Below are 25,700 nucleotides of genomic sequence, written 5' to 3' on the forward strand. Positions count from 1 at the left end.
GTGGGGAGTGGGGACTGTCTGGGTTGCTGGCCAACAGCTCCTTAAATAGCCGATTAAGCATGCAGGATGGCCTTGCTCAGAGCGAAGCGCGGCGGGTTTCACAGGAGCCCTGGCCCTGGCTCAGGAGCCCAGCTGGGGTGAGCTCTTCCTTTCTCTGCTATTCACACAGACACTGTTGAGAAGGGTGTCCCCTGGAATGGGCGGGGGCAGGAACGGAGGGTTTGGGGGTCCGATCCTTTGGGGTCCCATCCAGCTCCCTCAGGGGTTCTTAATTCCCCATCTGGCTTCTCCTCGGAGGAGCAACTCCCTGGATGGTGTAGGGCAGATGGTGGGAGGACCCGTTCCCCATGCCCTGCAGAATGTGAGCGCCCTGGAATAGGAAGAGTGCAGAGTTAGGAGAGAGGTAAACCAGAAGGAGCTGGGAGACTCAGGGTGCGGGTGGAGGGGAGGAAGTCAAGGACCAGAACGTGGGTTGTGGAAAGTAAGGAAGAGAAGTGAGGCAAAGAGAATTTGTTTGGCGCAATCTCTTTCTCCTGCGCCTGTCACCACCCGCTTCCCACGGTGAGGCTGGGTCCACGTGCCTGTGTGGCCTGGGAGGGGGGTGGTTTTGTTTGCTGAATAAAGCCCATTTGTGTGCCCAGCGGGGGGCGGGGCTGCAGCAACACCATGGAGAGACAGAGGCTCCAACTGTCAGGCCCAGCCGTCTCCCTCCCCAGGGAGCCCAGATCTAGGGCGGCTTTTGTCACCAAAGAGGACACTGACCCCTGGCATGGTGGCCAGGGCAGGAGGAGAGACGGGGTGACCTTAGAAACAATCACTACCACCATCAGAAAAAAGGCGGACTCCAGGGAAAGAGAGGGGAGGGAGCAGAGAGAGACCATGTGATCCCGTTGGAGTGGAAGAGGGGCCCAGGGTCTTCCCTCCTGCCCAACAAAGGGCTGAGGCAGGACTTTTGGGACTGAGTGAAACCTGCCACCAGAGAGCTGGGCAAGTGGAGCATAGAGGCTGCCAGGTCTCAGGAATGTGGGCTGGTGCTTGTTCCCCCACGGGACTGGAAATCCCGATTGGAATGTACATCCTAAATCCCTCATTACAGAATGTGAAACCCAGAGATAACTTCAGGCCAGACTTTGAAACCTCTTTTTCCTCCATACCCTCCACCGGAGTCACAGCCAGAAGGATGCGCCCGTTTGGGCTCCTTCTGCTCTCCTTGCTTCTGCCAAGTAGCAATAAATAGCCAAAACGAAGGGAGCGGAAGCTAAATAAGGGTGCAGGATCAAAGCCAAGTGAACAGAATAATGCATATGCTCGATCATCAGCCCCTGCAGAGGCAGGAGCCTATCACGCTTTTCTGTCCACTGTGATTGATCTGCAAAGCAAAGCCATTTTGCAGATGTCATTTCCTTTTTAATTCTTTCATCACCCTCCGAATTACTTTTCCCTTACAGATAAGTTTTATGTTTTGAAGTTCCCCCAAAGCCCCACTCATCCCATCTAAGAAGAAGAAAAGGCTTAAAGTGTAAATTAGACTTCCTGGGAATCAGGACAGTTAACACAGAGGAACAGAAAAAAAAGAAAGAAAGCAGAGACATCTTTTGCAAGGTAGGAAAGAAGAGGCCCGGACAGAATGACCTCTGCCAGGACAGAGTTCCCCTGGAGTGTCTGGGGCTGTGATGCAGCCTCCCAAGGTAGGTAATGTGTCTTACCAGGCGCCACCTCCTGGTTGTCTATGAATTTTTTAATTTTTAAAGTTTCAGTTAAAAATGTTTTGCGTGTGATTCCTTCTGGGAAGTGTTTCACTGCTGGTGGGCTTTGGGATTTTGCCTACACAACTGAATAATGTTTCACAAAGATGTCTTAGCCCCAAATCAGCACCTTTCCACTTCTGAGTGAGCAGCCCCTCCAGGCCCTCATGCTTCCCAAAGGGACAAAGGCCCTGGTATCTAGGAGAGAGGGGGAAAGGAGGCAAACTCCAGGGACTTGACTTTATTTATTTATTTTTTAAAATTTTTATTGGAGTTGCCTTTATTTTTACCTTTGGCTTTACTGTGGATATTTCTGTGGTCACCAGGCTGATTTGGAGTAGTGTCAGGAGGACCCCTACATATTAAAAAAAAAAAAAAAGTCCCCCACAGTTGCTACTCAAACTCTGACGCCTTTGTTTTAATTCCTACTTCTCCCTCTCTAGCCCTTTGCTCACTCGGGTTGGCTAAAACGCTACTAAAACCAAGTTCTGCTGCCTTCTGGCGCCATCTCCTGTCCTTCCAAATGCAGTGAAATGTGAACCAGTCAAAGTCAAAGGTATCCAAGTGTGGTGACTTTTGGGTTGATCTTTTCTTGCCTTGTTTTATTTATTTATTTGGCTGTGCCGGGTCTTAGTCGCGGCACGTGGGATCTTTGTTGTGGCATGCATGTGGGATCTAGTTTCCTGACCAGGGATGGAGCCCGGCCCCCGCTGCATTGGGAGCCTGGAGTTTTAAGCACTGGACCACCAGGTAAGTCCCAAGGGTTTGTTTTTTCTTAAGAGGTCCTTTTTTGTTCTTTTTAATAAATTTATTTATTTATTTATTTTTGGCTGCGTTGGGTCTTCCTCTAGCTGCGGCGAGCGTGGGCTACTCTTCGTTGCGGTGCATGGGCTTCTCATTGCGGTGGCTTGTTGCAGAGCACGGGCTCTAGGCGTGTGGGCTTCAGTAGTTGTGGCACGCAGGCTCAGTTGTTGTGTCTTGAGGGCTTCAGTAGTTGTGGCTCACGGGCTCTAGAGCGCAGGCTCAGTAATTGTGGTGCACGGGCTTAGTTGCCCCGCGGTATGTGGGATCTTCCTGGACCAGGGCTCGAACCCATGTCCCCTGCATTGGCAGGCTGATTCTTAACCACTGCGCCACCAGGGAAGTCTCTTAAAGGGTCATTTTTTAAAAGGATATTTAAACTTACTAAATATGGTAAATAGTCTAAAACACCTTGCAGTAACCCACTAAGTGCTCTGAGTTTGTGTGGTGGGGAATATGAGAGTTCAGTGAGGGAGGGGGGCAGATCAAAAGGAAAGAGGCATGGTCAACACAGGAATTTGCTCAAACAGTACAGGTGGTGACTAATTGCCTAGAAGAGAGAATCGATGAGGAGACAGAATTAGATGGATTCAGTTTCCTAAAAGGGCAAGCAACTTTGCGCCGTGAGTAACATAGACCCAGAGATAGTCTATTTTGATAATCACATTTATTATCACACGCTTGTCTTCTAACACACTGGTACTGACCCTTAAGCAAACACAAAAGCTTTCAAGAATTAAAGTCAAAGTAATTTGGGCGAGGGGCTGGTCAGAACTCTTGATCATTTTCTCGGTTTTCCAGTTCACATTGCATGACAGATGCAGTATGAGAATCTTGTAGACAGAAGACAGGTCAAAGTTTGTGGTCTGAAATGTTGCAACTTTAATTAAAAAGGAGTAACTTTGTGTCATGCATTGATTCCATGCTCAGAACACAGCCTGGTACATAAATATTTGCTGATTGAATGAATGAGTCTAGTCACTGGAATATTTATTTACTTTCTTTCTGCCTTTTCCCAGAATTTTAGGCCAGGAGGGTCCTCAGGCATCATTTCAACTCCCTTGTTATACCCTACCTATTAAGACTGAGTTTTGAGGGATTTATGGATTCTCCCATGGCTAGTCATAGAGCTGCTAAGCTAACCCAGAAAAAGGACATAGGCGCCATTGAACTTTCTCTTTTTGGTTTTCAGACGTCACTGTATATCAGAATCACCTGGAAAGCTTGTTAAAATACGGATTTCTGGGCTTCTGCCCCAAGGTTTCTGATTCTGTAGGTTTGGGGTATGTCCAGAGATTTGCATTTTTTGATAGGTAAAAAGTAGATTTTTTTTTTTTTTTTTTTTTTTTTTGTGGTATGTGGGCCTCCCTCTGTTGTGGCCTCTCCCGTTGCGGAGCGCAGGCTCAGCGGCCATGGCTCACGGGCCCAGCCGCTCCGCGGCATGTGGGATCCTCCCAGACCGGGGCGCGAACCCGGTTCCCCTGCATCGGCAGACGGACGCGCAACCACTGCGCCACCAGGGAAGCCCAAGATTTATTAATAACGCTTTGTAAAGAGGTTGGAGGAAAATGGGGCACAAGAGGATGGTCATGTCCCAGGTCTTGGGCAAGTTCCTGGGATAGGCTGCCAAGTGAGGGTCCTTGGCTTCACTCAGGAAAGAATTCAAGAGAGAGCCATAGTAAAGTGAAAGCAGAGAGACACATTCCATAGGCAGAATGTGGTCCTTCTCAGAAGGTGAGAACGGCCCAGAGATTTGCATTTCTAATAGGTCCCCAGGTGACCTGTTAGATGGTACTGGTCTGAGGGCCCACACTTGAGAATCAGTGCTCTACACCTATTGGAGGAGCAGAGGTGGTAAGGAGTTTGCCTTTTATTTTATTTTATTTTTTTGCCGCACGGCGTGGCTTGATCTTAGTTCCCCAGCCAGGGATTGAACCTGGGCCACGGCAGTGAAAGCACCAAGACCTAACCGCTGGACTGCCAGGGAATTCCCAGGAGTTTGCCATTCTTTGTAGAGATTTCAGCCATCTGGAATTGTTCTTGCAGTCCCTTTTGCAAAGGTTAGCAACAATACTTTCACTAGTTTACAAACATATATTGAGTACTTCTAGGTGCTAGGCAACATGGCAGGCCCTAGAAATATAAAATTAATGACATAATCCCAGCCCTCAAGAACGTCACAATCTCTTTAGGGGATGCAGATACCTTACCCAGTTACTAGAATACAACAGTGAGAAGTTCTAAATAGTGGTAGAACAAAGCGTTATGTGAACCAAGGGGGGTGGACAATTAGCAGTGAGATTTTCTTTAGCTGATGTCAACAATCTTTCCACAGGATTGGTGCATAACCAGGGCCTATAGTTATATATGAGAACATAGAAAGTGCCACTCCACAGCAGGCAGACCCATGCTTCACTGTCTCTGAGATGACACCAAAGGATATGTTATGTCAAAGCAGGATTCTCCTTAATATATTTAATAAACTGCTTCCCCTGCAAGGAAGGATAATATAAGGAATTATAATAATTTGTTCCATCTGCTCTGGTGGCCTCCTCATTCTGCCTGACTTCTCCCTTTTCTTTTTATTCTCTACCATTCATCTAACTCAAATGAAGGTTGTGTTCCAACCCAAGCAAAAGACAGTAACAGTTACGCCACTTCCCTTCAATAGTGAGAAGATTCTAGTTAAAGATATCTTTTTCTTTGTTTTTTAAAGAATTGTTATGTCTGAATTGCTATAGGAATAGGAATCAGATGATAATATAGCAAAATCTTGTGACAATGGTAGCTTATTACTGGTATAATCATCCCTCAAATAAGAAGTCTGTTCTCAGATCAGATTGTGAAAAATGATTTGGGTTTTCTTTGAAACCTTAAAGGAAAAGAGCTTGCTGTGCTTTCATCGACATTTTATTTGCTTCAAAATATCTATACTTGGGCTTCCCTGGTGGCGCAGTGGTTGAGAGTCCGCCTGCCGATGCAGGGGACACGGGTTCGTGCGCCGGTCCGGGAAGATCCCACATGCCGTGGAGCGGTTGGGCCTGTGAGCCATGGCCGCTGAGCCCGCGCGTCCGGAGCCTGTGCTCCGCAACGGGAGAGGCCACAACAGTGAGAGGCCCGCGTACCGCAAAAAAAAAAAAAAAAAAAAAAAAAAAAAATCTATACTTTTTTTTAAAAAAGAGCATGAGTCTTGAAGGGTAAAGTGACTTGGCTGGGGTCATGTAGAAATATTACTAGGACAAAGCAGCAGGCTCTGACAGACCCACCACTCAAAATGTAAGATACTTTAAAAACAAAACCAAAAACCTTTAAAGGAAACAGATGACATTTTTGACTCTGGCTGCTTCTGCCTCAGTTAATTCCCTGTAGCTGGTGGGGGGTCATTGCTTTGAGGAGGAAATACAAATACAAAACCAACAAACCTTTTTTTTTTTTTTTTAAAGGTTCAAGTCATTTCTAAGGCAATACCTGCAAAAGTGAAATGCAGTTGTTTATTAGCTCATAGATCCTGCATTCTCCCCATTTTTCTACCATCAAACATGCTTATTGTTTCATGTATTACATATATTTTATTTAAATAGCACCATCACTGGCTGGTTACAAATCCATGCACATTGGCAAGAATTTCTTTTTGTTCCTTTTTTAAAAAATAAAAAGGAAATGTTGGAGTTGGCTCCAGAATGGTAGAGAATATCAGATCTTAGCAATGGCTTGTCACTTTTCCTCTTAATTATTATTTTACAGTATACAAATAATACCTGATTATTTTAAGGAAAAGAGAAGATTCCAAAAAGCAAAAAAGAAAAATAACATCACTCAAAATTCTCCCAATTAGAGATAACCACTGTTACCATTCTGCTAACTTACAATCTTTTTTCTATGACGCTATATCTAAATACATATATTTTGTGTGTATAAATATTATTATTTTTTACAAAAATAGGACCAAGCTATATACATAATGGGCCTATAACCTTTTTTTCTTTTTCTTTTTTTTTTTTTTGCGGTACGCAGGCCTCTCACTGTTGTGGCCTCTCCCGTGGCGGAGCACAGGCTCCGGATGCACAGGCTCAGCGGCCATGGCTCACGGGCCCAGCCGCTCTGCAGCATGTGGGATCTTCCCGGACTGGGGCACGAACCCATGTCCCCTGCATCGGCAGGCGGACTCCCAACCACTGCGCCACCAGGGAGGCCCCTAACCTTTTTTTCTTGTCACTATTTTGTGAACATTCTTCTGTGTCAATAAATATATATCCCTGTCGGCAATTTAAACTGCATAGTATTGTATAGTAGAAACCCAATGTGTTTAACTAATCCTCTGCCTTTGGACTGGTAGGTTTTTTCTGTTTTTAAAAAAATTTTTACCTGTGACAAACAATACTTCCATCAGAATATTCTTGATCATATATATTTACACATTTGTCCAACTATTTCCTAGAAGTAGAATTGAAAGAGGGTGTATACTTTTTTAAAAAACTCTTTATTATGAAAAATTTCAAACTCATTCCTTTTGTTAAAGTCAGGTTTCTGGAGGTATAATTTACATGGAGTAAAATTCACCCTTTTTAGTGTAGAGTTCTATGAGTTTTGACAAATGCATAAAGCCGTGTAACCACCATCATAATCAGGACATCACCCTGTCCCGGACATAATTCCTGATCTGTTTCTGACCCTATAAGTTTGCCTTTTCCAGAATGTCTTATGCATTAAATTATACAGCATGTAGCCTTTTGAGTCAGGTTTATTTCACTCAGCATTCATTCATGTTGTTGCGTATCAGGAGTTTGCTTCATTTTACTGCTGAGTTTTTCCGTTATACAGGTGTACACAGTTGGTTTATCCATTCACTAGTTGAAGAATATGTGGGCTGTTTTTAGTTTTCAGCAACCACAAGTAAAACCACTATAAACATTCAGGTACAGATTTTTGAGTGGACATATGTTTTTATTGTTCTTAACTAAATACCTAGTGCTGGGTCGTGTGGTAAATGTATGTTTAACTTTGTGAAAACTGCCGAACTGTTCTTCATAGTGCTTTTTATTCCCACTAGCAGTGTTTGAGAGCTCCAGTTGCTCCAGCACTTGATACAGTCAGTTGAAAAAAAAAGTAGCCAATCTAATAGGTGTGTAGTGATATTTCATTTTGGTTTTAATTTGGGGTGTGTACTATTTATTTATTTATTTATTTTTGGCTGCATTGGGTCTTCATTGCTGCGCGTGGGCTTTCTCTAGTTGCAGCGAGCGGGGGCTACTCTTCGTTGCGGTGTGCGGGCCTCTCATTGCGGTGGCTTCTCTTGTTGTGGAGCATGGGCTCTAGGCGTGCGGGCTTCAGTAGTTGTGGCATGCGGGCTCAGTAGTTGTAGCTCGCGGGCTTTAGAGCGCAGGTTCAGTAGCTGTGGCACATGGGCTTAATTGCTCCGCGGCATGTGGGATATTCCCGGACCAGGGCTCGATCCCGTGTTCCCTGCATTGGCAGGCGGATTCTGTTTGTTTTAAAGCAGATATTCATTTTTAATTATTATTTATTTATTTTATTTATTTTTGGTTGTGTTGGGTCTTTGTTTCTGTGCGAGGGCTTTCTCCAGTTGTGGCAAGTGGGGGCCACTCTTCATCGCGCTACGCGGGCCTCTTTTTTTTTTTTTTTGCGGTACGTTGCGGAGCACAGGCTCCAGACGCGCAGGCTCAGCAGTTGTGACTCACAGGCCCAGTTGCTTCGCGGCATGTGGGATCTTCCCAGACCAGGTCTCGAACCCGTGTCCCCTGCATTGGCAGGCAGACTCTCAACCACTGCGCCACCAGGGAAGCCCCGGCAGGCGGATTCTTAACCACTGCGCCACCAGGGAAGCCCTGTTTCTTCTGTTTTAGCCCTATGCTCACCCTCATCTTCAAGGGTTCTTAGTGTTTCCAAATTCAAAATCTTTGTGGGGTTCTATAGTGTAAATCAGTTTGTCTCTCAATCTCCTGCAGGCAGTAAGGTTTCAACTTTCTCCTCTCTGCTAAGACAATTACCTCTAGTCTAATGGGGTCTCTGAGGGGGTCCCAATAATAGCATTCCTTCTTTGTGCAAGCATCCTGAACAAGTTGAGAAATAAAGCAAAAAGTAAATATGGAGGTCAACATATCTCCTTTATTACTGTTGGAGGCCAGATTGGAGGATGCAGCTTAGTTTGAGAGTCAGTGGGCCTGCTAACTGTACCCCAGAATCAGGCAGCCTGGATTGGGGCAGACCTCAGTGTGGAGGAGCACAGCAGAATGCGTGTTCTGATGAACAGGCTCCCTCTCCCAGGAGCAAAGAGGATGGAGGGAAGTGGAATGCTCCACTTAGGGTGGATGAACAAAGGACTGGGAGAGGCCCAGCTGTACTAACTGAGCTCTTTTTTTCAAGAAGGAAAACATCAGAAGTGAGGAGAAAGCATTTCTGAACTACATGGTTCATCAGCATTACAGATATCATAATTTTGTTGAGCTCTCTCATCAGCTGTCTTCTCCTTGTTCAGTCTCTTTGTCCTTTTGGGTTTAGGTTTATTCCTTCAAAGTCATTTTAGTAGGTTTGGGAAGGAATGGAGGTAAGTATGTACTATATTAAATTTCCATGTTTAACTAGAAGTTTCAAGTTATTTTTTAAAAGTTACCTTGTTATCAAGGTTACACATTTCTTTTAAGGTAACTATTATCTGTGCTACTGAAGAAATGCAATGATGCAATAATTCTTAGAGTGCAAAATCTCTATAAATCATTTCTATTTGATATTGCAATATAGATTTATTTCTAGGAGACTTACTCTCCCAATTTTGTTTTACTTTGACTAATGTTAAAACTGGTTTGTACTCCCTTAGCATATAAAGAGGTGACTCAAACTGGGGAATATCAACCTAGACTTTTAACCTTTTGCAGATATTTCATAGAATTTGGTATTCATACAGCAAAAATCAAGAGTTTATTGTAATGGTATGCTTCCCTTTTCGCCACTCACTGAAAATCCCTACAAAAAAAAGGTTCCCAAATTAAAGAAAGAATGGGACTGGAAAAAACCTGGAAAATGTGTGGCAGTTCAGTCATTTTATAGTATTCATGGTGCCAGTCAAAACCTTTTCTCAAAAAAAATCCGATAAATATCTTCAAATAAATTTTAATAGAATAATTAAGTTTACTTATTAATTATCGTGGCGTTCTTACATCTCAACAGGGGTCATAAGATTGAATATCTATGTGTGGCATTTTGGGCATTAATGGGGGTAAGAATATTTTAGGGAGCAGAACATTTTGTGTACATGAATTAAACAGGATTATAATGGTCACCTTTGGAAAAAGATGTGAACTTTGATCAGAGGAACCGGGTTTGAGATTCATCTTCACAAAGCACTAATCGTAGGACCTTGAGTATATCCCTAGTTTTGCTGTTGTTTAGTTATCCATTGCTAACAAATCACCTCAAAACTGAGTAGTTTAAAACAACAACCGTGGGGCTTCCCTGGTGGTGCAGTGGTTGAGAATCCGCCTGCCAGTGCAGGGCACATGGGTTCGATCCCTGGTCCGGGAAGATCCCACATGCCGCGGAGCAACTAAGCCTGTGCACCACAACCACTGAGCCTGTGCTCTAGTGCTCGTGAGCCACAACTACTGAGCCCGCATGCCGTGACTACTGAAGCCCACACGCCTACAGCCCGTGCTCCGCAATGAGAAGCCACCGCAATGAGAAGCTCGCACACTGCAACGAAGAGTAGTCCCCACTCGCTGCAACTGGAGAAAGCCCGCGCGCAGCAGTGAAGACCCAACACAGCCAAAAAAAACAAAAAAACCAAAAAAAACCCCACAACAACAACTGTGCTGGGAACTCCCTGGTGGTCCAGTGGTTAGGACTTGGTGCTTTCACTGCCGGGCCCAAGTTCAGTCCCTGGTCGGGGAACTAAGATCCTGCAAGCCGTGTGGCGTGGCCGGAAAAAACAAAAACCAAAACCATGCTTTATTTACTTAAGATTCTGAAATTTGGGCAGGGCATGGTAGAATGGCTTATCTCTACTCCACATGATGTTGGCTGGGACACCTTGACAAGGGCTGGATGATCCAAGATGGCTTCACTCACATGGCTGGGGCCTCCACTGGGGTGGCTGGGACAGCTTGGGGGATGTCGGGGCTCTCTCTCTCTTTATAGTCTCTCATCCTCTAGGGCCTCTCTCTAAATACGGCCTCTCTCTCCAGCAGCCTAGTTGAACTTCTTTATTTGAGAACTGATCCCTAAGAGAGCAAAAACAGAAAATACCAGGCCTCTTAAGGGCTAGGCCCAGAACTTGCACAGTGTTATTTCCACTACATTCTATTGGTGAAAGCAAATCACAAGGCTATCCCAGATTCAGCGGGAGGGGAAATACGCTCCACTTCTTGATGGGATGAGTGCCATATATGCACAGGGTGGGAGAAATTGTCCATGGCCATCTTTGGAGACAATTTACCCCACCATTTAGCCATAATAAACTTCAGGTTTTTTTCCTTTGGAAAGGTAGCTCATTTTAGATAATTACAGATATAGATATAGAGATAGAGATATATAGCCCTTAACGCTAAGATCCTATACAAATATAACAACTTACTTTGCCTTGGCGGGTGTTGACCTGGAAGCTCTTCACAGAATATTAGCACGATGAGCCTATAGAATTGTTCATATTCTTTGAGTATTGATCATCTATCCTGGTGCCAAGAGGGGCAGTGGTGACCCTGTTGGATGGTTTTCTGGGATTTCTCAGAGGTATGGGTAGGAAGAATTTCTCGTGGTTCTAAATCAGTCTGAACTCTGGAGAAAATGCACTGGCATTAGTTGCACCAGCTTAGTTTTGTCTTGAGACCGCAAATTAACTAGTTTGGAAAACGGAAAGGTAAAAAGAGGAAGAGAAGTTTGCAGTTATCCTTAACTCCTATTACTTATTCCTCAAGAAGGCATCAACCAAACTCTATATTTCCTAATGGAAGTATGAATTTAAACTACCATCTCAGAGTTATTTGAGACATAATCAACTACTGAACATGTCTTGAGTACCCACTGTGTGCTCAGCACTGTGCTAAGGCCTGTGAGTGAGGAAGGAAGAGGAAGCCAAGTTACTGACTTGGTTTTTCTCTAGGAAATTCCAATCTGGTTGGGCAAACTTGAATTAGATAACACATATGAGGCATCGCAAGGCAGCATAGGATAAACACTGAATACGTTTAATAAGTCCTAAGGATTCAGAGGTAAAAATCATTTTATTTTTTATTTATTTATTTATTTTATTTATCTATTTTTTTTTGTGGTATGCGGGCCTCCCTCTGCTGCGGCCTCTCCCGTTGCGGAGCTCCGGACGCGCAGGCCCAGCGGCCATGGCTCACGGGCCCAGCCGCTCCGCGGCATGTGGGATCCTCCCAGACCGGGGCGCGAACCCGGGTCCCCTGCATCGGCAGGCGGACGCGCAACCACTGCGCCACCAGGGAAGCCCAAAAATCATTTTAGTTAAAGGAGAAGAACAGCATAAGCAAAACTAAAAAGAGTAGAATGACTATCACCAGTACAGAGCAAAAGGGCACTAGTGAGACTTGATCAGAAAAATGTGATCGAGGGGGTTGTTCAAGTTACTATTGCTGTATAACAACTCCGAATTTAGAGGTTTAAATGATCATTTTAAACCTCTAATGATCATTTTATTCTCTCTCATGGTTTTTGTGGGACAGGAATTGGGGACAGGTTCAGCTGGGTGGTCTGGTTCAGGATTTCTTACGTGGTTGCAATCAGACAGTGGCTGGAGCTGGAAACAGTGGGGCCTGGAGAAACTGAGGGCTGGCTGGGTACCTCTCACCTCTTCATGTGGGTTGGAGGCTTCTCCATGTAGTTTCTCCCATAGGTCAGTTTGGGCTTTCTCAGAGGGTAGCTATATGGAGAGGGGCTCTGTCACGTGTTTGGCTCCCTAGGAACTCAACTGTGAGATGGAAATAGCATTCAGGATATTTACTGGGGAATGCTCTTGGGACCAATACCTGTGGAAGGGAGGAGAAGGAAGCAGGATTAAGCTGTGGGAGAAACTGAATGGCAATGCAGTCCAACAAAGGCCTCAGTCAACCCCTGGGGGTGCTCTAGAGCTGGGATGAATGAGTCTTGAGTTTGTTTAAGCCAGGGCAAAAGGGCTGGCTGGGCCTTTATACCCCAGTGTTGATCACTCACTGGATGTAGGATGCCCCCAGAAGGAGGTATAACCTTGGGCAAGGCAACTTTCTTCAGCTGAGGCAACCCCTACAAGTACTGACAGCTGAAGGTCATCTTCGGCAGTACTCCCAGTACCATGGAATAAGTCCTTGTTCCTGAAGGAAAATCTGGGTGGTGCATCACAGTGTTGGCTATAGCCCCAAACAGATCTGTGGCTTTCAGTAGAAGGAGTTGGTCCTCTGTACCCACCTGACACAGAGGCAGTTGGGGAAAAAATACTCCAACCTCAGTCTCCTGCAGACTTCCGATTTCCTGTCAGTGCCCCTCCCCCATGGACCAAATGCAGGAAGTCATAGGACTTGATGCAGTTCATGTGGGTTTTGGGTAGCAGAGCAGGGTGGAGAAGGGTGAAGAGTGGATCTGGAGAGGCAACAGAAGATATTCGGCAGCAGAAGATGAGTTTAGTTTTTGAACATTAAAGATGTTGAGTTAATAATATCCTGATGCATGCTTCTTATTGGTGCATTAAAGGAGTGTTCTGAACTGTCCTCTCATTCATTCCACTCCTTGCTTCTTTGCTCCTGAATCCTTAACCTCACTCTTTATTCTACCATTTAAACCCTGCCTCATTACTTCAGCTTAAAACATGTTTTACTTCACGAGTTTGGCTTTTTTCCTGACTCTATTTCTTTTTTTTTTTAACTTAAAGAAATAAAAAAACTTAAAGTATGGTTGATTTACAATGTTGTGTTAGTTTCTGCTGTACAGCAAAGTGATTCAGTTATATATATACATGTATATATTCTTTTATTTATTTATTTATTTATTTGGTTGTGCCAGGTCTTAGTTGTGGCAGGCAGGCTCCTTAGTTGCGGCTCACAGGCTCTTTATTTGTGGCATGCAAACTCTTAGTTGTGGCATGCCTGTGGGATCTAGTTTCCTGACCAGGCATCGAACTCCGGCTCCCTGCATTGGGAATGTGGTGTCTTAACCACTGAGCCACCAGGGAAGTCCCTATATATATATTATTTTTCATATTCTTTTCCATTATGGTTTATTATAGGGTATTGAATATAGTTCCCTGTGCTATACAATAGGACCTTGTTGTGTATTCATTCTATATATAATAGTTTGCATCTGCTAGTCCCAAACTCCCAATCTATCCCTCCCCCTTGGCAACCACAAGTCTGTTCTCTATGTCTGTGAGTCTGTTTCTATGTCATAGATAAGTTCATTTGTGTCATATTTTAGTATCCACATGTAAGTGATATCAAATGGTATTTGTCTTTTTCTTTATGACTTACTTCACTTAGTATGATAATCTCTAGGTCCATCCATGTAGCTACAAATGGCATTATTTCATTTTTTTAATGGTATATATACACACACACACACACACACACACACACATACACTCTACATCTTCTTTATCTATTCATCTGTAATGGACATTTAATGTCTGACTGTATTTCATTCTTTTATCCTTCATTTAGCTCCATACACCTGTCTGCTAGCCTGGTAGTATTCTTCTTCATCCGACCCCTTCCCGGACACCTTTCTTTCTGTGTACTAGCCCTGTGGGGAATTTTTATTCCCCTGCATCTTATTTATACTGGCTTCCATTTTTTTGCGGTACGCAGGCCTCTCACTGTTGTGGCCTCTCCCGTGGTGGAGCACAGGCTCCGGACGCGCAGGCTCAGTGGCCATGGCTCACGGGCCTAGCTGTTCCGTGGCATGTGGGATCATCCCGGACTGGGGCACGAACCCGTGTCCACTGCATCGGCAGACGGACTCTCAATCACTGCGTCACCAGGGAAGCCCTAGCCTGGCTTCTTGATTAAGACTAGAAAGTTTCAGGGTATTGAGGTAATTGAGATAAGAGATGATATGAGGGTGGGGACAATGGGTATGGGGGGTGAGCACCACTTTCGTTGATCCCTGTCTATGCTTACTATAGTGTACTTTCTGCAGCTACTATCCAGTGGTGAAATGAATTCATGGCCTTTCCTCACATTCATTATTTCTAGCCCACTCTTCCATTCTGTCTACTGTGTTCTGTTACAAAAGCTCTACCATTTAACCCCCAAAATCATCTCTCCCTTGAAATTCTTTGGCTTCCATACATTTTTTTTCACAAATTCACCTCCTTCTTTTCTACCTGCCCCTCAATTTCTTTGACAACTATGGTAGACAACTTAACTTCTCTCTCCTCTTTCCCCTCAACCATGTTTTGCTCTCCTTTGCCTGATGAGTCTTCTTGTATACATTCTCTGTGGACATCTTATTTTGTTCTCATGCCCTCAACTATCACTCATATGTGGATGACTCCCAAATCTGAATCTCCTTCCCTGAACTCTCTCTGAGATTCCATTGCAGAGTTCCAGACTCTGCAATGGCTAGTGGGATCAGAACACAGGACTTCTTCCTAAGCTGGTACTAAAATGTGCTTCCAGGTTTCTTTGTAGCCCCTTTTTTCCTTCTCTTGTTTTTTAAACTCTTCCTTGAACTGTTCCTCAGTTCATTTTGGTTCACTTTTATATCATCTTGGCTTCCTTTGGCCTGTATTCAAACAAACAAACTAACTAACTAATTCCAAATACCTGCCCCCTGCCACGTCATTTTATACCAAAAGCTCTCCCTCTCCCACTTTGTTTTCATCTTCATAAAATTTCCTTTTCAGGGAATTCAAAGGAAACACTTGGTAAGGAAAAGACAATCACTGTTTTGTTTTCCTTTAAAGTAGTTAACATGCCAAATACCAGATATTTACATTTTAAATGTAAGCCTATTTGAGGAGCTGTGTGTCTCGGTATGGGAGGAGGGGTGATGTGGAGTGGTTAGAAATCTGTTAGGAAATCCTAAGGTCTCTAACTTGAGAAACTGGAAAAATAGCAAATAAAACACTCAGCTCTGGGAGAGGTTGTACTAAGTCACCCACTTCCTTCCCCAAATCATCTGGAATTTCTTTGGGTATTTATCCTGAGAAAGGTATAAGGGAATGGAAAGGACAGAATTTAAGCAAGAACTAGGAAAAGCTAGACTCTTAAGAGAAAATTTTTAAAAATCATTCTTACACCTCTTTTATATTCCACATTGACAGACTTTTAAAAGCATATTTAAACTACAGATTTCCATGGAAACCAACCAAAGGGATTTTAGAAAGGAGAGGCATTGCAGTACCATTTCTATGCGCGTTGATGTCTGATTTTCGTTAGGCCAGCACTGTTTTCCCTCCAAGGTCTTAGTGTTTATTACAGCAACAATTACCTCAGTAACAATTCCTCCAGGGTAGTTTTATTTAAAGGTGCCTAACTTATACCTCACCCAACTGCTTTCAAAATCGTTCAGTTCTTCCTGCTGGAAGTTAAACTACCATCTTTATCCCTGCTCTGGTTCTGCACCAGAAGCCTATCTCCGGCAGGACAGTGCCACGAAGGCGTCCTTTTTATGGGATGTGCACGTTGCTGTACACTTTGGCTGCAAAGCAGGAGCTGTGCTTTAAAACCGCCAAGAGCGGGTGGGTGCCGTGTGCTAAATTATCTGTCTCGCAACTTCCACACGTAAGAAGGATGCTTTCTTCCTTCCTTAAACACTAAAAACAGGCAAAACAAAAACAAAAAAGAAACCCGACAGGCTTCAAAACCGTCCGATCGCCTAGGGAAAGCGCGCCAATCACACAAAGAAAAGGAGGGGGGCTATTGGGATTCAAAATCATTTCCCCGGGACGAACACCTTTCTGGACCTATCGGAGTTAACTGCGCGCTTGGTCGTAGCCAATAGGCACAGTGTTTCTGGCTCAGGTCCTCCCTAAAGACTGATAGACATTTATGTAACCCAATGGAGTAGTGAGATGCTGAAGAATCAACCAATACATTCGGGAGGTGGGTGGAGTGTAGGCCAGGGGGTTGGCGGTGCCGTGTCATGGAGGCTCAGTCTCCGAGCAGCCATTGAAGGGGAAGGAACTGCGGGTGTGTGTATGTGTGTGCGTGTGAGTGCGCGCGCGAGTGTGTGGACAAGGAGGTGGGGGCAGCTGAGTTAGAGTCCCAACTCCTTGGACTCCATTTGCTGTTCCCTTCTTTCTCCCCCACACCTATCTGGTGGTGGTGGTGGGCGTTTATATTTGCGTTTCTTTTCATTCATTTCCAAATCTTTTAAAATTTTAGGGTTGGGGGGTAGTGGGAAAGGCAGGAAAAGGTAAGGGAGGAGAGTAGTAGCAGAAGAGCAGGAGGAGGACATGGAGATGAAGAAGAGGATTAACCTGGAGTTAAGGGACAGAGCCCCGGAGGAGGTGAGATGACTCAGCCCCCTCCCCTTCCTCACCAGCCCTGTATTCGGAGGATCGGGTTTCTGGGGGTCCTGGTGGGTGTGTGGGGCGGGGTAATGAATTAACCCCCATCTGGGGGTAGGGCTGGGGGAAAATATTTAATTTTAACTTTTAAATCATTAAAATCTTTTACTTAAAATGGCGAAGGGTTTAAGTTTCTAGGGGCGTTTTTGTGTGTGCTTGGGGGCTTAGCCCCTTCTCCTCTCCTCGAATCAGGAGTCCTGGCCTCGTGGAGGCGGGAAGCGGGGTGTTGGGGGCCGCTTGGCCGCTTCGCTCCTCACGTTCCAGCTCCTTGGGGCCGGCGGCGTGGGCGCGACCCCCCAGTCCCACTCGCCTCTGCCGCAGCCATCGTCGCCTGAGAAGTTAGTCCCAACTTTTCTGTAGTGCTGCCAACTCTTTTTTTTGGGCTGGGGGGCGTCTCCGGCCTCGAGTCCCCTGGGCGTTGGACGACGTCGCGCCGGGCGCGGGCTGGGGTCGCTCGCGGAGTCCGCGGACGGCCCACTGCTGGCGGCGCCCACTCCCCCGGGAAGCGGCGTGCGCCGCCCGCCGCCAGGCGGAATCTGGGTCAGCGGCCCGTTCTTCGGCCGCGGGTAAGTTTTGGGACTCGTCGCAGTGACCGGAGGTGGGGAGAGGACACGAGGCTTTATCCCCTTCGTCCCCCCGCGGTGTAACGAAATTCGGCGTGTCGTATCGTGGTGACTGCAACTCCAATTTTGATCCCTGGAGACGGTTTCACAAAACTCAACAAATGGGTCGTAGAAGTTTCGTGTTTTCAAGATGGGCTCGGCGAAACTAAATGATGCGCTCTCGCTGCTGTCGCCTTAGTTAAAGAGACGGGGTGGGGAGGGGCCACGTGAGGCGGGGTCGTGGTCAACTTTTCGGGGGTCGGGCGGGAGGCGTTTCCGCCTCCTTTTCGCGGGCGCCTCCTCGGCTTCACCCAGCTCTCCCCGCCCGGGGCGGCGGCGCTAGGGGAACGCGGGCTGGGAGGCGACCCCCTTTTTCCTTGGGGAGTCCCCGCCCCTTGTGGGGTTTCCCGTCGGTCGGAGCGGCAGGTTGCGAGAGCGGGCCCCATGGCCCACGAGGAACCTCGCATTTCTGGTCGCAGAGGAAAATGTCTATAGGGTATTGCTAATTGCGGCCTCTGAAATAAACCCCAGAATTGCAATATAAGGGATATAATTTTTTTCCAGCAGGGGTGGAGGTGGTGCTTGTGCATACCAGCGTGGAGGATGAGTAGGGTCTGTTCGGTGGGCTGTGACGGCGTGAAGGGTGGGAATCCAAGGTCTTTATGTACTTTTAAAAAAGTCTCTGTTTCGCTGAAATTGGTAGATAGCAGGGAGGAGGAAACAGTCACTACTACCATCCCACAGATAACTTGAAGTTTCCTAGGGCCTAGTCTTTAGGGGCTTAAGGAAAAAACAAACAAAATCAAAGTTAAAATGCTGTCTCGAAGAAGCACACATTTCGAATACTCTTTTATGTCTTTGGTTGGAAAAGTGGGTTTGCCCCTCCCTCCCCATTCTTATACCTATCCTATCCCTAGTAATTTCCTTGCCAGTTTTGGGGAGTGCCGGATGTTGCTTTTTTGCAGCCTCTCCTCCTTCCCCTGTGGTGTAATAACGGTCTCCTATTTGTATAGCCCTTTACAGTTTACAAAGCACTTTTCGTGTTTGTTGTTTCCTCCTTCCGACAGACATGTAAGGTGGATGGTATTGTTGTAGAATCCAAACTAGCAAACGGAGTCTCAGGGCAGTGAAGTTACTTACTCAAGTGGGAGAACTGGTTTTCTGACATCAAACCTAGTGGCCCTCTCTCCTCCACTCAGCTAGACTAAGAGTCAGAAGACTTACAGTGGAGGCACAGCTCTGCCACATTCTGTGACTGACCCTAGGCAGTCATTCTTACCCTCTGGGCCTTGGCTTCCTCCTCTCTAAACAGATTATGATGCCTTCTTTGCTTCTTGAAATAATTATGTCATGTTCAAATAGAGAAGGTAGCATTCCTTGTTACTAATTTTTATTTCTCAAAATACCTCAAACATATTTTTGCATTGAGAATGGAGAGCCAGGGTTTCCTGCCTCCCTCTTAAGTCCATTTAGGCCCACACCAGAAAGTTAACTCTGACCTAACTAAGAGAGGATCCAGCACCCCCTTCCCAAGACTGGGGAGAAGTCACAAAAATTCTACCAGGGTGGCAGGGAAAAATAACATTTTGTCAAGGATGTGTTATTTTGGGTGATATTGTTTTGCCTTGATATTAGAACAAATAACATATGAACGCTGGGCTGTCTCAGAAGGAGTTTTCTAACATTTCTTCATGAAGGGTAACAAGGTATTTTTGAGTTTTGGTGACATTTATCAACCAAAATAAGGGGGTTTAAACTGAAAAAGTGAATAAAACAATTTCCTTTCTTCTCCCTGCTGTTTTAGGACTCACTTAAATCCTTTCTCAGTAGCCTTGGTATCCCCTCATGCATAAATATATGCCCTGATGTTGAGGGTCTTTTTCATGAGGGTCAGAAACAATTTTCACATGGGACCTTTTTCAAAGTCTTATTTTTTATACAATTAAAATTTTTTTATTAGTGATTTGAAGCAGGCATTGAACTTCTTAGTCCAAGTTTAAATTTAAAAAGTTAACTTATAATGATGACTTAAGACTGTATTTCAGTTTGGGGGGAGAATGAAAAGGATCTATATGAGGGAATTGGTGGTTTTAATATTCACATTTCCAGAGTGTCAGGACCCAGGTCTTTTGCTAAACAGACTGCAAACTAAAGAATCATTCATATTCTCTCTTATAGGTGACAGAGTTGGTCCTTGATAATTGCCTCTGTGTCAATGGGGAAATTGAGGGCCTGAATGATACTTTTAAAAAACTAGAGTTTCTGAGTATGGCTAATGTGGAACTAAGTTCACTGGCCCGGCTGCCCAGCTTAAATAAACTTCGAAAGGTAAGCTGGCACTAGGCGTGAAAGCATCATGATTTTGATGCCGTGGGCTATTATGTATATTTTTTTCCCAAATGAAACAACCATTCTGCATTTTAATTAGAAGGTTCTAAGTTTCTAGAGGTAAGAAAACGGGTTATGTAGGATTTTGAAATCAGCTGTCATATTACTTTTGGAAATTTAAATTGACTAATGAAATCGCTTTATGGCATGAATTTAACATCTACCAAATGTTTTTCTTTGAAACATAAAATCCAACTATTATACAACTGGAACCAAACCTGAGTTAAAAGTCTGTTATACAGAGATTCTAATATTTTATTTGGCAGTCATAGGTGGGATTTTGGAAATTAAAGACTGTGACAGTCCCTTGAAGCCAGAGAGAATGACAATTGTTTTCTTCTTTAAATTGATACATTTGAGAAATCTTTGATGTGTCCTAAGCCTTCACCATTCTTTGTTTTCTCCCCATGTTGAATATATAGTTGGAACTTAGTGACAATATAATTTCTGGAGGCTTGGAAGTCCTGGCAGAGAAATGTCCAAACCTTACCTACCTCAATTTGAGTGGAAACAAAATCAAAGATCTCAGTACAGTAGAAGCTCTGGTAAGTGGAAAGGTTTGTCTCTGGACTTGCTTTTTTTGGTTGAATTTTTCTGAGATTTGCTTGAATTTTATCTTACTGACTTATATTTATGTCACTCTTTTGAAATTTCTGAATTTCTTATATGTTGTGATCTAGATGATACTGCTTTATTTTCCTTTGGAGTAAAACATTCAGATAAATTAAAAAAAAATAAATTTATTTACTTTACGATTTTATTTTATTTTTTTTTGGCTGCATTGGGTCTTTGTTGCTGCGCGCCGGCTTTCTCTACTTGCGGAGAGCAGGGGCTACGCTGCTTTGCGGTGCGCGGGCTTCTCATTGCCGTGGCTTCTCTTGTTGCGGAGCACGGGCTCTAGGTGCGCGGGTTTCAGTAGTTGTGGGTCGCGGGCTCCAGAGCACAGGCTCAGTAGTTGTGGCGCACGGGCTTAGTTGCTCCGCGGCATGTGGGATCTTCCCAGACCAGGGCTCGAACCTGTGCCCCCTGCATTGGCAGGCAGATTCCTAACCACTGCGCCACTAGGGAAGCCCAAGATAAATTTTTAAATCAGTGAGAAATTTATTTTATCATCAACTTCAGGAGCTGAATATCTGGTTTTAAAATTTCCAGTATTTTCTTCAATTCTATTCCTTTTTCTTTCTTCTTGATTATTTTTATTTCCTTTGTTTCTTGGTATGAGGGAAGGAAAAGGAGATGAAGTGAAACTCTGAAAATTGCTGCTCTGATTTTTTAGAAGAAGCTTGGGAGGAGGTTGAAATTGTTGAAAATAAGCTTGACTGTGGATTTAAACTAACCATGTTATTGTTGTTGCCTATTTAGTCACAGATTCAGTCAACAAAGTATACTGAGTGCATACTATGAGTAAGGCACTAAGCCAGGTTAGATACAGCAGTTACCAAAACAAAGTTCCTACTCCCGTGGAGTTTAGGTGCCAGGGCCTCATTAAGAGAATTAGCTGTGCTTGATATAATAAACCTTCATTATAAAATTCTAAAAATCCAAAAATCATTCTCTTGATTTAAAGTTGTATACATGTTCTGGTTCATGAATTAAAAATAAATAACATGAGATTTTAAATCTTGAATGTAATTTTTAACTTTTTACTTTTCCAGCAAAATCTTAAAAATTTGAAGAGTCTTGACTTGTTTAACTGTGAGATCACAAACCTGGAAGATTATAGAGAAAGTATTTTTGAACTGCTACAGCAAATCACGTACTTAGATGGATTTGACCAGGAGGATAATGAAGCACCAGACTCAGAAGAAGAGGATGATGAAGGTAATCATTCTTAATACTCATAAATGTGTCACAGTTATAGCCTCCAGTCTAGCTGGCAAATTAGATTGGGCCTGGGTATTTAGGTGTGGGAAAAAAAAGATGTTAGACAAAAATTTAAAAACTCATAGCCCTAGTCCTGTATTCGTTCAGATTTCTGATAGCTTTGGGGAATTTAATGATTGTTATAATATTAAGCTCCATGAAATTTTATATTTGTGTAAACTTAACCACCACCCAGTAAAAGTGGTAACTTTTAAAATAGTACTAAAAAAAAAAAAGAACCATTCATCACATAATTATCCATACAAGTCACAAAATAGAAACAACCCAAGTGTCTATCAACTGATGAATAAACAAAATGTGATAAATCCATACAATGGAATATTATTCAGCCGCAAAAATGATTGAAGTACTGATACATGCTACAGTGTGTGAACCTTGAAAACATTCTGCTAAGTGAAAGAAGCCATACTCAAGCCATATATTGTATGACACCATTTATATGAAATGCCCAGAAGAGGCAAATTCATAGAGACAGAAAGTAGATTAACAGTTGTCAGGGCTGCGGGAGAGGAGGATGGTGAGTGACTGTTAATGGATATGTTTTTTGGGGGGGGGGTGATGGAAATGCTCTAGAGAGTTGAATATACATTTTTGGATAAATGGGTGACTAATAGATCAGATGACAGAAAAGCTGTTGTCAGTAATGGGACACTGTTACTACTGGTTGAAAAGTTTTTCACATGTAAGAAGAAATTTGATAGATAAACAGTGTTATAAAATGAGGGAATGATGGACAGGCAGGTTTTGAAGTGTCCACAAAGTAAAATAAACTTTAGTTCATGTAATGTTTTGGTGAAAAATCTATATGTTGGGAAAATTTTAATATTTAGACACCATATTTCTCAAACAGTAAATGGGATGTTATAAAAGAGAAATCTTAAAAAAAAAAAAAAAATCACCCTGAGATACTTTCTACCCATTGGCTTACGAGTTTGACGGTCCAAGGCAAAAACATTTGCCCGGACATTTGATTATCTTTTAAAATATTTTTAAAGATGGAGATGAAGATGATGAAGAGGAAGAGGAAGATGAAGCTGGTCCACCTGAAGGATATGAGGAAGAGGAAGAAGAAGAGGAGGACGAGGATGAGGATGAGGATGAAGATGAAGCAGGCTCAGAACTGGGAGAGGGAGAAGAGGAGGTGGGCCTCTCATACTTAATGAAAGAAGAAATTCAGGTGAATAGACCTTCTTATGTGCACTGAAAATTAACTATTTAGGCATAGGGTTAAGTAATATAAAAAGTAAGTTGTGTAGAAATCTGAGAGTTGTTTCTAACTTGTGTGTGTGTGTCTGCCTATCTTTTTTCCCACTGCCCCCCAGTTCATATTATATCCAGATAATCATAAACCCTATGATTTTACCTCCTAGATAGCTTTCAAATCTGTTCTTCCCTCAGCAGCATGGGATAGTGGAAACATTTTACAAATGTTTCTGAGCCTCAGTTTCTGCATTTATAAAACAGATTATACCAACTTCATAGGGTCGTTAAGGATTTAACAAACTAATATGTGTAAAGTATCTAGTTGCTGGCACATTATAGGCACTCATGAAACCTTTCCTTTCCCCTAATTATTTCTTGCTTATGCTTTTCTAGTAGTTTTCTAAATGGTCTCTTTGAGAACAGCGTCACCACTTTGTTGAATCCTCCATAGTGCTTGCCTGTGTAGTCTGCATGCAAATGTGATCATATCACTAGCCTGCTTGAAACCCTTTAATGTTTCCCTGTTGCCACCAAGACATACAAGGCCCTTCATTATCTAGCCTCTGCTACCTTCTCTAGCTTCATCTCCCTCAATACCAAATTAAATCATCACACGAAGCTATTATTGCCTTTCTGTCTGTATACACATTGTTTACTCTATCTGAAATGACTTTCTACCCATGCCTTCTAATGAACTTTACTTTGTTTTTTCTCAGGTAAACATAAATATACTAAAGCATGTAAAGTACACTGATTTTATGTACAACTCCATGAGATTTTATATACGTACATACTTGTGTAACTACCACTCAAATCATGCCTCGTGATTCTTATCTTTAAACACTCAACTCTGGCGTTGCCTCATTATTGAAGCTTTCTGTAATTTTTAAGAGACAGTCACTCCTTCCTCTGTTACCTTTGAACCTTGATTAGGTGTCTGTTGCCTGTAGACATTTCTGTAAAAACTTGTTTATTTGGCCATTTTCTACTAGATAGCTCCTTCAGGAGAGGGCTGTTCATTTTTCTATCTCAGCATCCAGTACATTGACTGGGACATAGTAGGTTAACAGGAAATCAGTTGACTTGAACAAATGATCTTTAGTCCCTGGGAGTTTAGATAAGTTATTTTCTCCTAATGTTAAATTATTGAGTTTTGTTTTCATAATTCATAATTTAAAGTAATATTTATTATTAAAAATAACATCTCTTATTTAGACTAGAAATTGTATTTTTATTTGTTCTCCTAATGACTTTTACATTAGTTAGATAGACAGTATCACTGATTAATGATGATTTTTCTCTGATACCATTTTTTAAAAAAATTTTATTTGTTTTTGGCAGTGTTGGGTCTTCTTTGCTGCGCGCAGGCTTTCTCTAGTTGCGGTGGCTGCTCTTTGTTGCTGTGCACAGGCTTCTCATTGCAGTGGCTTCTCTCATTGTGGAGCATGGGCTCTAGGCGTGCGGGCTTCAGTAGTTGCGGCACGCGGGCTCAGTAGTGGTGGCTCACGGGCTCTAGAGCACGCGGGCTCAGTAGTTGTGGCTCATGGGCTCTAGAGCACAGGCTCAGTAGTTGTGGCACACTGGCTTAGTTGCTCCATGGCATGTGGGATCTTCCCGGACCAGGGATTGAACCTGTGTCCCCTGCATTGGCAGGCGGATTCTTAACCACTGCGCCACCAGGGAAGCCCTGTGATACCGTTTTAAATATGAAACTAGTGTAGAAAAAATGGGACTTAAACTTGTTTGGGGCTTTCGTGAGTTAGCTTTACAATAATGAATAACAGAACTTTTAAGTATTTTAAGTATTCAGAGAGAAAGTCAACCTATTCAGTTTATATCAGCATACAACTTGAATATTTTTCCCCTAAGTTTTAATTTACTTAGTAAAATAATGGACTTGTTATTTTGCAGTTTGACTTTGTTTTGTTTTGTTTGTTTGGCTGTGCTGCACTGCTTGCGGGATCCTTGTTCCCTGACCGGGGATCGAACCCATGCCCCGTGCAGTGGAAGCATGGAGTCCTAACCACTGGACCACCAGGGAATTCCCTGCAATTGACTTTTTATTTTCTCTGCCAGTAATTCTTCTTTAAATAGTATTAAGTCATTTAAAAATGACCTTCAGCTAACTGCAAATGTTTATGTTTATCATTCCATTGAGTACTGGGAAATATTAACTAAAAATGATGTGGTGGAGTATAGAGCAAACATCTCTAAGATAATACATACATTAAGTCAATGTGGTACCCAGGTAGCTGGGACCAGAAGTTTTCAGTCATGATGAGATAATTTGGATGTTTTTAAAAATGAAGTCTTGTTTTTATTTTTTAAAATAAATTTATTTATTTTATTTTTATGTATTCTGGCTGCATTGGGTCTTTGTTGCTGCACGCCGGCTTTCTCTAGTTGCGGCGAGCAGGGGCTTCTCTTCGTTACGGAGCACAGGCTCTAGAGCGCAGGCTCAATAGTTGTGACACACGGGCTTAGTTGCTCCGCGGCATGTGGGATCTTCTCGGACCAGGGCTCAAACCCGTGTCCCCTGCATTGGCAGGCGGATTCTTAACTACT

General features: G+C 43.5%; 1 protein-coding gene across 4 annotated transcripts in view; it reads left to right on the top strand.

The window, feature by feature from the left end:
* The first annotated feature begins 2,216 nt into the window (after positions 1 to 2,216).
* ANP32E (acidic nuclear phosphoprotein 32 family member E) overlaps positions 2,217 to 25,700 on the top strand; it is a 29,422-nt gene continuing 5,938 nt past the window's right edge. The window contains exons 1-5 of one of the 4 annotated variants that reach the window (XM_055084350.1): positions 2,217 to 2,301; positions 19,839 to 19,988; positions 20,471 to 20,593; positions 21,704 to 21,869; positions 22,928 to 23,109. In XM_055084350.1, coding sequence (XP_054940325.1) covers positions 19,929 to 19,988; positions 20,471 to 20,593; positions 21,704 to 21,869; positions 22,928 to 23,109 — 531 coding nt within the window. In that variant the 5' untranslated portion in view covers positions 2,217 to 2,301; positions 19,839 to 19,928. Of the gene's footprint in view, positions 2,302 to 16,594; positions 16,999 to 19,838; positions 19,989 to 20,470; positions 20,594 to 21,703; positions 21,870 to 22,927; positions 23,110 to 25,700 lie in introns of those variants that run through there. The other 3 variants (XM_007109691.4, XM_007109693.4, XM_055084351.1) reach the window with 3 other exon arrangements.

The sequence above is a fragment of the Physeter macrocephalus genome, chromosome 4 (genome assembly GCF_002837175.3).
Source record: "Physeter macrocephalus isolate SW-GA chromosome 4, ASM283717v5, whole genome shotgun sequence".
Lineage (NCBI taxonomy): Eukaryota > Metazoa > Chordata > Mammalia > Artiodactyla > Physeteridae > Physeter > Physeter macrocephalus.